The 14,109-nt window shown below is 41.7% G+C and overlaps 1 protein-coding gene across 1 annotated transcript in view; it reads right to left on the bottom strand.

Moving 5' to 3' along the window:
* Positions 1–985: 985 nt before the first annotated feature.
* TTK (TTK protein kinase) overlaps positions 986–14,109 on the bottom strand; it is an 86,621-nt gene continuing 73,497 nt past the window's right edge. Inside the window, exons 20-22 of the mRNA XM_073336522.1 lie at positions 9,294–9,384; positions 8,908–9,011; positions 986–1,770 (exon numbers count right to left, since the gene is read on the bottom strand). Coding sequence (XP_073192623.1) covers positions 1,684–1,770; positions 8,908–9,011; positions 9,294–9,384 — 282 coding nt within the window. The 3' untranslated portion in view covers positions 986–1,683. The remainder of the gene's footprint in view (positions 1,771–8,907; positions 9,012–9,293; positions 9,385–14,109) is intronic.

The raw sequence follows: 14,109 nt of genomic DNA, 5'->3' as shown, positions 1-14,109 counted from the left end.
AGTTCCCCTTTCTGAAATTAAATGCTACCGTGGTGATTAAATGCTACCGTGAAAATTCAAATCTGTGCCTATACTAAAATGAGATATAAATGAAAAGGAGGAATAACATTGGGCTTTGTGAGGCATCTCATCTGGTTCCCACAGCACAGTTACCCAGTCTGTAATTAAAAATTAAATTAAAGCTGACAAACGTAATGACATGAATGATACTTCTTGTTTTCCTGCGACTTCTCTCAGAAATGTAACTAAATTTTAGCTACTGATGCAGAAGCAGTCAGGGGAAGTGCCTCCAAACATTCTCATTCATTGACTAGGGGACAGTACAGCCCTCAGTAGGGGAGGTAATCACTGTAGGACTTCCAGCTATTTATACACTGGGAAACCTGACTCAAGAGTGGGAGTGGTACCTTTGGAGAAAAGGACACTAAAAGAGGTCATGATGAAGCACGTACAGTGTATTAACAAAAACACTTGTGCAAGAAGTTAAACTTCTAGTTTGCCAACTAGCTTTTAAGGGCACAATTTTAAGGATGGCAAAACAACCTTCAAAAAGATTTACCTTTAAAGCAAAAGGTAAATGACCACTTGCTAATCTGATTTCTCTTGCTAATTTATTTAAGCATACCTAAAATTCAATAAGCATTTAAAATTGAAACACGCTTCTAAATTACTGTTTTGAACGGTACTTATTAAAATCAGTGTAACAGAATAAAAGTATAAAAAAATCTTGGCATAAGCATCCTCTTTGTACACCATATTTCAGCTTCTTGTAATAGGTCTACCACCTTTAAAGCATCTTCTGTGAAGTTCAGAACAGTACTTTAACTGAAGAGGTTTTTAAAACTAGTATTAAATTTTAGCTATTTTCTGAACACCACAAAAACTAGATAAGTATTTTTCTAAGAATATTTTGCACCTTGAAAAAAAAGAAGCAAGTAGAAAACTGAATTTACAAGGAACAATTTTTATACAGTGTAAGCCACTTTATTTACATTGTTCTTCAGAGTTTTATTAATACTTCCAGTGTGTCATTTATCAATCAATGACAACTGAAAATCTCAAAGCCAGGATGTTAGATTTACATTTATCAACAAACAATGCTGTGTTTTAGCACTTTAACATTAACAATATTACAGAAGTGTTTGTTTTCCAAAAGTCTAAGACAATCCACTGGACGTAATGAAAGTCAACGATATTGACTATGTTTGACGGTAAGGAACGAAACTGTAGAATATACTTTCCAAGTGGTACTTGCAAGGACTCTGTCAGGGACTTTAGATCCACAGTTTGGGTTTTATAGAAAATTCACCCCCCCTCATCTTTTTTTAAAAAGTTTCCTCAAAATGTTGTTTTTTATTTAGACATACACACACAAGTATTTGCAATCCAAATTCTATAGCCTTGTGCCAGTACCTGGACCATAAAACGTGACTGTCTAGCTCATTCACTATTTAACCAGAGTGACATTCAAATGGTAAACAGACAGCAGAGGGTAAAGAGTATATTAGATTTTTTAAATTCTGTATTAATAATCTATGGCATTATTTGCAACAGAGATCATGACATTTACTTTAAATATAGGATCTTTATGCTGTCAGCGTCCTTTTTGTAAAAGAGCAGATCAATATATATTTTTATCAAAATTATTTTACACATTTCTAATAAATCATGCATTATTGCACATCATTTCTTTGTCCGTGTTTGATTGCCAGGTTTTGTAAATGCAGATACATCAAGACTTTCACCACTGTTGCACTGTTCGTATAAAGTCTGAAATTTAAAAAGATAAAGGGGTAGAAATAATCATTCCAAGAATTACTTATTCAAATGTCTGTTTGTAACAAATGATGCTATAGTGTACAAAATTGTTTCAATAGACAGTAATGAGTACCATCTAAACCAAGCACTAAAATTTCAGATATATGCAAATATGAGGAAATTAATAGTAAGACAAGGTAAAGAAGTATTAGCATTAAATGCAGTTTAGTGTCCAGATGGTGAAAAACAAAGCAAGACCACTAAGAAAATAAATATGAACATTTTGAGCAATGCAGGCAGAGGAGGGACTGAAAATCACCCAGATCTAAATTACACCAATACCAGTATGGAAGGATGAAGGTATTTGCACCCAGTTCTCCCCCTCTTCTATGCGAGTAGGTAGAGTTCCACAGAGGAACTGGAGAAAAATTATTTGGTTGAGACATCTTGGGTAGGTGTCCATATTGACATCGCCACATTACAGGGCAAAATTAGGGCAGTAAGAGACATTTGTTTTTGTCAAATGGCTGCCATCCATATGGACAAATAGGTCCAACTACTAGAGATCATATTCAGGCAAGGAAGACCTAACAGAGTTATTACACAGCTGCCATAGAAGTGCATTCGGGATAGAATAAAACTGTTACTTGCACAGTAACTCTGGTTCTTTGAGATATGTTGTCCATAGTTTATTTTTATACTTTCCACCCACACCGTTGGTGCATGTGTGCCCAGTATACTCAAGCTGAAGGCTTTTACCTGGTGGGCTGTACCCGTTAAGGCAACACATCCTCACAAACCTCTAACTGATGGCATTAAGGGCAGCGCTGCCCTAATTACCTTTTATTTCCTTTGCCATATGGAATCCTGATGTTAATAGACTCCAAGTAATGAGGATAGAAAGCACATCATGGAACATTCATACAAACACCACATCTTAACCACAATTATAATATAGATAAGTAACTTTCAGTGATTATCCATCTATATATTCCACTTCTGGTGACTCCCAAGCACTAGCCCTTGCTGAAGGCGTGTACCAGGAATCTAGTGAACATAGAACTGTCCTGCCAAGTTTGTGTCATCTCTGGATGCCCTTACTATGGCCTAATGTTGTGTCAACATGTAGCTGGAAAAGTGTCGTGTTACACAGGTCCATAATTGGTAGATTTCTGAGAGAGGCTACAGAAATAGACTGAGTCCTTGTGGAATGTCCAGTTACTCTTGAAGGTGGGTGTTTGTTAGGAGTTGGCTGATTGGATCTCCTCTTGCACTGGACTCTATTAGCAATTCTCTTGTGATGAAACAGCCTCATCTTTAACTCCCTCTGCTTATGTCACGAAAAGTCTGAGACTTCCTAATATGCTCAGTCCTTTCTCAATAAAAACAAATTGCTCTATATACATCTAAGAAATGCAATTTTTCTTCACCTCTGAGGTGTATTATTTGGTTCAAATGAAACTCAAAACTGCTTTAGGTAAGAACTTGAGGTTTGGTTTCAGGATATCTAGTCATTAGGGAAAATCATGGATGGTGGGTCTGCCATTAGAGCCTGTAATTCTCTCATTCTTCTGGTCGATGTTACTACCACCAAAGAAGGATGTTTTGATAGAGAGGAAGTATGGAGCAAGGAGCTGAAAGGGTAAAACCAGAGGATACAGTAGAATCAAAATCTAAAGTTCTCAGAAGGCACGTATTCCTTTGCTAAAGTGAAGACTTACCAGGCATTTTAGAAACCTTGCTACCTTTGGGTGAGAAAAAGTAGAAAATCCCTGTATGGTGGGCAAAAAGCTGTCTCAAAGAGCTCAGAGACAGGTGTGAGTTTTTGAGATGTAGAAGACAATCTAGGACTGAGATGTTAGACTGATGGAGACAAATAATGTTAATGGCACCTTGTCATAAATATAAAGGGAAGGGTAAACACCTTTAAAATCCCTCCTGGCCAGAGGAAAAGCCCTTTCATCTGTAAAGGGTTAAGAAGCTAAGATAACCTTGCTGGCACCTGACCAAAATGACCAATGAGGAGAAAAGATACTTTCAAAGCTGGAGGGGAGGAGAAACAAAGGCTCTGTGTCTGTCTGTGTGATGCTTTTGCTGGGGACAGCACAGGAATGGAGTCTGAGAACTTAGTAAGTAATCTAGCTAGATATGTGTTAGATTCTGTTTTCTTTAAATGGCTGAGAAAATAGCTGTGCTGAATGGAATGTAAATTCCGGTTTTTGTGTCTTTGTAACAAAGTTTTGCTTAGGGGGATTCTCTAGGTTTTGAATCTGATTACCCTGTAAGGTATTTACCATTCTGATTTTACAGAGGTGATTCTTTTTACATTTTCTTCTATTAAAATTCTTCTTTTAAGAATCTGATTGTTTTTTCCCCCCACTGTTCTTAAGAGCGAAAGGGTTTGGGTCTGTGTTCACCTATGCAAATTGGTGAGGATTTTTATCAAACCTTCCCCAGGAAAGGGGGTGTGGATTTTGGGAGGATTTTGGGGGGAAAGACGTTTCCAAACGGGCTCTTTCCCAGTTATATATCTGTTAGACGTTTGATGGTGGCAGCGATAAAGTCCAAGGGCAAAAGGTAAAATAGTTTGTACCTTGGGGAAGTTTTAACCTACGCTGGTAAAAGCAAGCTTAGGAGGTTTTCATGCAGGTCTCCACATCTGTACCCTAGAGTTCAGAGTGGGGAAGGAACCTTGACACACCTATATTAAGAACCTCTTCCATTTGGAGAGGTAAGTGGATCTTGTGTAGTCTCGGATAAAATCAGCCATTCAGCATCCTTGCTGTCAGATGGAGTCTCATTGGATCTGGATACAGGATCTGTCCTTAATTCAGATATTACATCCAAGAACAGAGGTAAGGTTATTTGGTGGCTGAACTATACCTTTGGAGATTTGCATACTAAACTGCCTTGACCAAGTGGGGGAATATCACAATTAAATGTGGCTGCATTCTACTTGGTTTTCCTTCGAATTCTTGGTATCATGGCAATTGGGAGATACATATAATAGTATCCAAGGGCCATGGGATTAGAATTGGATCTTGGGCCATTCCCCCGGAGCAGAATCAACGACATCTCGTGTTTTCCCTAGTGGAACAGATCAATAGTGGGAAAACTCCATCTTGAGAAAATGGAGTGAATCACCTTTTATCTGAATTCCCTGCTGAGGTTCTCCACTAGTAAATTGTGAATCCCTGAAAACAGAATGGCTGTTAAGGTAACATCATGAGGAATGCAGAAATTCCAACGTTATACTGCTTCCCAACACAGTAGGGAGGATCTGGCTCATCTCTGTTTGTTTAGGTAAAATAGAACAGTTGTGCTGGTCGTTACTTGAACGGAGAGGCCTTTGATCTTTGCCAGAAAGACTTCACAAATTTGATGGATAGCTCTCCACTCCAGTATGTTTATGTGAAGTGATGTTTCTTGAGGTGACCAAATGCCCTGAGTTCGCACATTGTCTATATGGTCTACTCATTCTAGGGAAGATGCACGCATCACACGGATCTTAGAGGGAAAGGGACTCCTTTGCAGGCTCTCTGTGGATCTATCTACTATTTCAGAGATAGTAAAACTATCAGTGGAACATGCCCCCAAAATTCCTGGCAAGTTACCTGCACTCACACACTGCAAAGGAAAGTGAAAACTCCCCAAGTTCACTGCCAATCTGACCTGGTGGAAGATTCCTTCTAAACCCCATGTATGGAGATCAGTTAGACCCTGATCATGTGAGAAAGACCAAGTCAGCTAAAACACAAGACAGAAAGAGCTCAGTGCCACCTCAGAGCTCTGGTCTTCCACATCCTTTGTCCCATGTCCACCTGTGGTCATCTCTAATACTTCAGGAAAAGGAAATGAAAAACACACTCCTGAATACATGAGGGAGGGGAGAAATCCCTCTGACACACTTGCAGGTGGCCAGCTGAAACCCTGAAGCATAGGCTTTTAGGAAACATAAGAGGTAAACCAGAAGTGAGCCCAAAAGCTGTTGAGATGCTGGAGGTGCCCGGGGCCTCACAGGTGCTCTCTCTGGATGAGCTCGGCACCGAGGGCAAAGACTTCGCTGGGGAACTCCTCTTTCTCTGAGTGTCCAATTTTGGGGAGGTCGTGGCTCACTTTCTTGAAGCTTTGGAAGGCTGAGCATCGACATTGTTAGATCTTTTACTGCTCTGTGATTCTGATGTTTTCTCCTGAGGAGGCTAGTGAGACTTTTCCATCAAAATAATTTTAAGGCAGAGATCCCTCGCCTTTAAATTGCCACAGTGAGCACATTTCTGGGGGATATGAATTTCCCCCAGGCAATGGACACGAGATGCGCAGCTGTCAGAGACCGGTATCGCCTTGTGGGAAGAGTCGCATCTCTTATAACCGGGTGAGCCTGGCATTACATCCGTTAATTTTTCCCAATTGGGAAGGAAAATGAAAAAAGATATATATAGAAATTAGTTAAAGGAAACTTTATTTCTACCACTAAGTTAAGGAACCAAAACCAAAAGGAAATTAAAAAAAAAAAACAACAAAAAACTGGCTAAGTAAAATCTAATTAAATCTAAGAGCTATAAAACTAAAACTAGGATGTAAACTATTTTCTTTTCTAAAGATTCTTGAAGAGGCAGCACTGCCACTGGGCTCTGTCTGCAGCCGAGGACATTGAGAAGGAACTGAATAGGTTGTGTCGTGCGTGCGCTACACAAGGCGCCAAAGGCCAGCTACTGTGCACACGCACCCCAAATGAGCACTGCTACCTAAAATCTCCAATCTCTGGTGCAGGGACGCACCGACACCTAAAGTGGAGCACCCACAGGGACACTACTGGGAGAAGAAACATCTTTTTGTAACAAGTTACACCCTTGGCACTGAACGAGTCGAGGTTGATGGTAACGAAGGGATCTGTAACGTATGATAGGATATTGCCGAAGACTGTAGCGGGGCTATAGGCATAGTTGTAATCTGCACTGATGTTATTGGTACCAGCGAGTTCAGTGCATAAACTGCTGAAGAGAAACATCTTAAGATGAGATTATCTTGCTCAATATATCTTCTTAGAAACAGATTTACAAACAGCATGTCAGTAATGTGCCCTTCACCCAGACAAGTTAGGCATCTTGTATGGCGATTTAATAGCATTACTACCCCACACGATGTACAATTCTTAAATCCTGGGGACTTGTGCTCAGTCATGATAAGACTGCAGCAGTATAAAGAACCTTACAAGAAAGAAAAGGAAAGTTTCCAAACCAAGAAATGGCAACGCTATAAAACATTTCTATCACTAAACCCAATCTAAGTACTAATCAACTAATAATTTACAAGAATTTACACATAAAAAGAGACTACATGATGTACAAAGAAGCTTTGTGTGAAACCTCTGACTAGAAGCTATGGGTTGTGAGAAGGAACTAAGGGATGGTTGGGGCATCCCTCTTCTAGAGCCATGAGGACATTCAGAGCACATGTGCTGCTCCAAAACGTATTGCTGATCAAAAGACTCCAGCCTGAGTGCCCCAGCAGCGGTCTTTACACAGACAATTACACGAAGAAGTGATAGTGATCACAGTGCTGCTCAGTTTGAACTATTCTGAACAGCTTCTTATACCTTCCTGTCCAACCGAGGGGGGGGGGGGGGGGGAGAATAGAAAGATTGTATCACAAAGCGCTGGCCTCTAGAGAATTGAAATTGTAGAATTGAAAGCTATTGCCAAATCTGTCTTCTGGTGGATCCTGGAAATCAGACATTCAGTTTATAGAGCCTAAGGTGGCTCTTGGACAGGGTGAATGAAAATTTGTGAGAAGCACATCACATTTCTACCATCTTCCCAGTAGGAGGATGGATAGGCTATATCAGCTCTCTGGGGCTGCCTTGGTGGACAACAGGGAGCTCGGTCTCATGAACATTTCTGTTCAGTGGATATTGTAAAGGTTTGCCATATGTGAGAGACAAGTAACCCTCACCCACCTTTTACAGGGTTTTTGCGGAATGGGGCGTTGCAATACAGCTGGCTAGTTTGGATCCACTTCCAGCCCACCTTCTCAGGCTGACTCTAACTGAAATGGGGTGGGGTTGAGAAAAGGATTAGGCTCCCCCGGCCCATAGGGCACTGGAAAAAGTCCCTCAAGACAAGGGAAGAGGGAGATGGCCTGCTGGGAAATAGAAAATTTCTTGGGTACATTTTATTTTTTTGGTGGGAAGATGAGAAGATTCTTTGTGGAAAAACAGAAGAGTGGGAAGGCCAGGGTTCCTGATTGAAGTGATTCCCTATTGGGAGGGAAGGAGGTTCCTCCGGCCAATCTCCCAGAGACAGACTGTATTCCCTACCTCTACTTTTGTCTTGTAAGCCCCAGACTGGATCAAAGCCCTCCTGGAGACCCTCTCAGATATCTGTGGGGAGGTGGGAGCAGTCAGCCATCTCACTGGGGTGGAGTGCTAATAAAGCATAGAACAGTTGCCCAGTTAAAAGGCACTCCCAACCCCGTTGAAGACTGGTCATGGAGTGGGGCAGATTGTCAGAATGGATCCACTGTCTAATACTGCAGGGAGAGGCAAAGGAGGTACATTTTAAGCTGCTCCTCCCTATCTTTTTGTAGAATGTCATCTGGGGCTCTTCTAGGGCCTGGAAGAAAGGTGACACCTTGGCAGAGGGGTACTAGCTGCTTCCAGAGATAGAGAGGAATAACTGGGGAAGCATGCCTCAATACCAAAAACAGCAGAAATAAAACCCTGCATCTGGACTGGCTGCCTGATGGACACATGAAAATTTGCTCATTCATCCATATTGATTACAGGAAAGTGCTGCAGTGTTAGGGTCAGGGCAGAACAACAAGACACAGGCTCTGAGTGAGAGAGAAAAAAACAAAAACGTAGTCAGCACAGGAAAACTAAGGAGAAACGTTTATTGCGCAAGACAAGGAGACGAAAAAAGATCATGTTACCACAACCAGTCTAACTCCCACTCCACTCGAGGATCATTAGAAATGGTAATTTACTAACCTGCAAGTTTCATGACAGTATTGAACGTCTCCTCTATATCGGGGGCTAAAGTTTTGAAATACTTACTTCTATTAGCTTTGTGATGCACACACTTATTTTAACTAAACCGATTATATTTTAATGAAATGTGAACATTGTATTGGTATAAAAACTGTACTCACTCTAGCAGCTCTAGAAATAGAGTTAGGAGAGTTCAGACCAATAAGTTGGCCAAGGATGCGCTTCATTTCTTCTGTTGTTCCTTTTGCATTCAGGCCACCTACGGCTATTCAAATATAGTTAAGTTGAAACCTGCATTCTAAGTGTAATTTACAAAATGTATACAATCAGTCTTTTATTTTGAATATAAAAGAATTTCAGAATTAAGATACTGGAGCCCTTGCCAACACATACACAAGTGTACCAGAAACACTTATGCATAACTCCAATAACTGGAGAATGCACACAAAAAAAGGCATTCTTCTTTAAAATCAAAATAAATGTAGAGAAATCTAGAAAATGTTCACTAATTTATTGTGATATAACTATTATAAAATGTAAAAATTACCTGTCTGTGGATAGGTTTGAATGTGCACATATGGATGAGTCAACAATTCAGAAATTGATATTCTTTGTTTAGGGTTCCTTATTAAACAGTGCTACAAAAACAAAAAGATTGAAAAAGTGGATTGAGGGGATGAATAGTTGAAGCTTTGTTTCCTGAAGTTAAATACATATGCTCAATTTCCTGAATCGTTACAGTTATGCTGGTATCCATGTACAAATCTGTAACTTATAAAACTTGTTTTGGTAGGATAATATCAAATTAGCTGTATCTGTTGAACTGGAAAGAAGCTGCAACACATGTATGGATCCCCATCTCTTAAAACAAAGATGCCTAGAAATCCCCTCTTCACAGAAGAGAAACTGAAATACTCCTGTAATATCACTCCTTTGTAGGCATGAGGAGTAAGAGGACCTCTTGTTGTAAATGCCAAAGTAGTCTGACATAGTTTAGTTAGGAATAGAACTGGGAAAAATATTTTGAGCAAATTTTTTTTGGGGGGGGAGGGGAGGGGATGCAGAGTCTGACCAACTAAACATTTCACAAATTTGTGTAGAAAAGAATTCTACTTGAAATGACTGTTTCAAAATTTCCTTCAATTTTATTAAAAAATAACAGAAAGTCAAAACAAAACATTTAGTTCAACTAGAAATATTTTTCCTAACTGTCAGAAATCCCAGCTACACAAAAAAATCAATTCAAGATCTAGATCGGAGTCGTAACTTTTCATGTCACGGGGTTAACAAACATATACCTCCACACCCCATATTATCAATGCTTAATCCTAAACTACATCAGCTAATAATCATAATAGACTTTCATGGGTGGCAATTACCTTGGCACTAGTGAACCAGGATACAGCTATCCTCTAGTTGTGTTTTAAATGAAGACACAACTTACCTGAGAGGTTACAACTTACAGAAGAGATACAGTAACAATGGAGCCTTTGACTTGGTTCTGTTTGGACAGATCACTTTGGAATACACCTTTTTTACTTTTAAATTCAGAACTGGAGGCTTTTTAAAAACCTATCATGAACAGGAATTCTAATTATGCAGTTACATTAATTTTTATTAACATGAATGTAATAACTGCAGATTTAGTCACATTTGTGCAGAAATTAGATGCCAAGAAATTTCATTAACAGAGTTAAGATTGCCCAGTAGGCTCCCAAAACGTGGAGAGTGACTAAATTTAAATCTCTGAAAACCAGAAAATACTGTATACACTACCCCCGCAATGCAACCTAAATTCTGTCCCCCGGAATTCGCAAAAATCGCAGAGAACGGTTCAATAAAGCTGTGTACCATAATAGGTAGACATGAGAAAGTTCTAACACACCACCGTGTGTTGTGCTCCACAGCCTTGAATTCCAGCATTTATCTGGATGTGCTCCAACTGCCTTCACTATGTTAGGTGTAGCTATATTGAACGGTGGAGAAATTAGTTGGAGCTGCTTGGCAGAGCTGTTATTCATAGAATCGTAGAATATCAGGGTTGGAAGGGACCTCAGGAGGTCATCTAGTCCAACCCCCTGCTCAAAGCAGGACCGATCCCCAAATAAATCATCCCGGCCAGGGCTTTGTCAAGCCTGACCTTAAAAACTTCTAGGGAAGGAGATTCCACCACCTCCCTAGGTAACGCATTCTAGTGTTTTACCACCCTCCTAGTGAAAAAGTTTTTCCTAATATCCAACCTAAATCTCCCCCACTGCAACTTGAGACCATTACTCCTTGTTCTGTCATCTGCTACCACTGAGAACAGTCTAGAGCCATCCTCTTTGGAACCCCCTTTCAGGTAGTTGAAAGCAGCTATCAAATCCCCCCTCATTCTTCTCTTCTGAAGACTAAACCTCCCCAGTTCCCTCAGCCTCTCCTCATAAGTCATGTGTTCCAGTCCCCTAATCATTTTTGTTGCCCTCCGCTGGACTCTTTCCAATTTTTCCACATCCTTCTTGTAGTGTGGGGCCCAAAACTGGACACAGTACTCCAGATGAGGCCTCACCAATGTCGAATAGAGGGGAATGATCACTTCCCTCGATCTGCTGGCAATGCCCCTACTTATACATCCCAAAATGCCATTGGCCTGCTTGGCTACAAGGGCATACTGTTGACTCATATCCAACTTCTCGTTCACTGTAACCCCTAGGTCCTTTTCTGCAGAACTGCTGCAAAGCCATTCGGTTCCTAGTCTGTAGCAGTGCCTTGGATTCGTCCGTCCTAAGTGCAGGACTCTGCACTTGTCCTTGTTGAACCTCATCAGATTTCTTTTGGCCCCATGCTCTAATTTGTCTAGGTCCCTCTGTATCCTATCCCTACCCTCCAGCATATCTACCACTCCTCCCAGTTTAGTGTCATCTGCAAACTTGCTGAGGGTGCAGTCCACATCATCCTCCAGATCATTTATGAAGATATTGAACAAAACCGGCCTCAGGACCGACCCCTGGGGCACTCCACTTGATACCGGCTGCCAACTAGACATGGAGCCATTGATCACTACCCGTTGAGCCCGACAATCTAGCCAGCTTTCTATCCACCTTATAGTCCATTCATCCAGCCCATACTTCTTTAACTTGCTGGCAAGAATACTGTGGGAGATCGTGTCAAAAGCTTTGCTAAAGTCAAGGATCAACACAATGTGCAATGTGGTAAGAGGCACCTGTGTGTTTTTAAAGGTTCAAGTATGCCTCATTTTAATGCCGAGTTTTGTAAACTGTCCACAGAGGAGCACAATGGTGTCTTCTTGCCATGGGGAATCCCAGCACTCAGGTGGCATATATGACAGTAGCCTCCAAGGAGTGAGGGATAAAAGTGAAAACAAGGTCTCAGAAGGAATTCTCAGGACAAGTGTGGAGGCATGGTAACATTTAGCAAACCTGGGATGGTTTGGGTGTAGGCCAAGTATAGTTAGCTCCTGTTTGCTATGCCTGACCTAACCTTGAGCATTGCTTTTCCAAGGAGAAAGTTAGATTTTTGTCCTACAGTGCTCAGGTGCTTTGTTCCCAAAGTGTTCTGTAACATCTGTAAGGGTTGAATGATAGTATGGGGTATTGGCATAATGGGGCATCATTCAGAGGATAAAGTTAACGTTGGGTTGGGTGGCTAGTGTGTACTTTACTTATATTTCCTGGTTTTCAGAAGTTTAAATTTAGACAGACACTGTCCATATTCTGGAAGGCACTAGGCAACACCGGACGTCCTTAACTTTACGTTAATGAAATTTCAGCGCATTTAGTTTCCTTCATTGAAAATAAATAAATAAATAAATACTCTCAGCTTCCCGATTTACCACAGCCCAGCTCTCCCCTTTCACTGCCTTTGGCTCGTAGGCAATGATTATCCCAGCCAAAGAATGACCGCATGTCAGTCCCTTCACTGCTTCTGTATCATCTCCTCTCCATTCTCTCTGCCTGTGCAACACAGCCTGGCTCTCCCTCTCCAACCATCTTCCCCACAGAGAGGCAGGAGTCAGCATGGGACACACAAGATGAGGAGCTGGAGAGAGGCTGCAGGAACAAGCGTGAGATCAGTGGGGCAGACACGGGGGGAGGGGCACGAGAAGAAGCATGGTCCAGTGCATAGGACCTGGGACTCCTGGGTTCCATTCCCTACTCTACGATAGACTTCCTATGTGACCATAAGCAAGTCTAAGTCTGTATACTTTAATTTCCCATCTGTGGAAATGGGGATAATGATACGTGAGAACATAAGAATGGCCATACTTGGTCAGACCAAATGTCCATCTAGCCCGGTATCCTGTCTTCTGACAGTGGCCAGTGCCAAGTGCCCCAGACGGAATGAACAGAACAGGTAACCATCAAGTGATCCATCCCTTAGCCCATTCCCAGCTTCTGGCAAACAGAGGCTAGGGATACCATCTCTGCCCATCCTGGCTAATAGCCATTGATGGACCTATCCTCCATGAATGTATCTAGTGTTTTTTTAAACCCTGTTATAGTCTTGGCCTTGACAACATCCTCTGGCAAGGAGTTCCACAGGCTGACTGTGCGTTGTGTGGGGAAAAAGAACAGTTACCCACCTTTCATAACTGTTGTTCTTAGAGATGTGTTGCTTATGTCCATTCCAAGTAGGTGTGCACGTGTCATGTGCACAGTTGTCGCAAGTTTTTTTCCTAGCAGTACCCATTGGGTCGGCTGTGGAGCCCCCTGGAGTTGCGCCTTCATGGTGGTGCATATAGGTCCCTGCTGACCTGCCACCTCTTCAGTTCCTTTTTGCTGGGAAACTCTGACAGAGGGGAAGGCAGGTGGGTCTTGGAATGGACTGAGCAACACATCTCAAAGAACATTTACGAAACGTAGGTAACTTTTCTTCACGTGCTTGCTCATATCCATTCCAAATAGATGACTCCCAAGCCTTGCTAAGAGGTGGGGTCGGAGTTCATGGAATTGCTGGCTGAAGCACTGCTCTGCCAAATGCTGCATTGTCCCTGGCATGCTGGGTAATGGCATAATGAGAGGTGAACGTGTAGACAGATGACCACATTGCCACCCTGCAGATCTCCTGGATTGGGACCTGGGCCAGGAATGTCGCCAAGGAGGCCTACGCTCTTGTAGAATGTGCCGTTAGTGCAGGGGCAGGTATCTTTGCCAAATCGTAACATGCCCGAATACAGGACATGATCCACAATTAAATTCTTTGAGAAGACACTGGGAGGCCCTTCATCCTGTCTGCTACTTTGAACAACCGACTCGACTTACGAAACGTGTGCTCGATATAAAAGGCCAATGCTCGCTGCACGTCCAAGGAGTGGAGTCTTTGCTCCCTACTGTTAGCGTGTGGCTTAGGGTAAAAGACTGGGA

Source organism: Lepidochelys kempii, chromosome 3, assembly GCF_965140265.1.
Source record: "Lepidochelys kempii isolate rLepKem1 chromosome 3, rLepKem1.hap2, whole genome shotgun sequence".
Taxonomy (NCBI): domain Eukaryota; kingdom Metazoa; phylum Chordata; order Testudines; family Cheloniidae; genus Lepidochelys; species Lepidochelys kempii.
The sequence above is the reverse complement of the archived record's forward strand: the minus strand, read 5'-3'. Positions and strand labels throughout refer to the sequence as shown.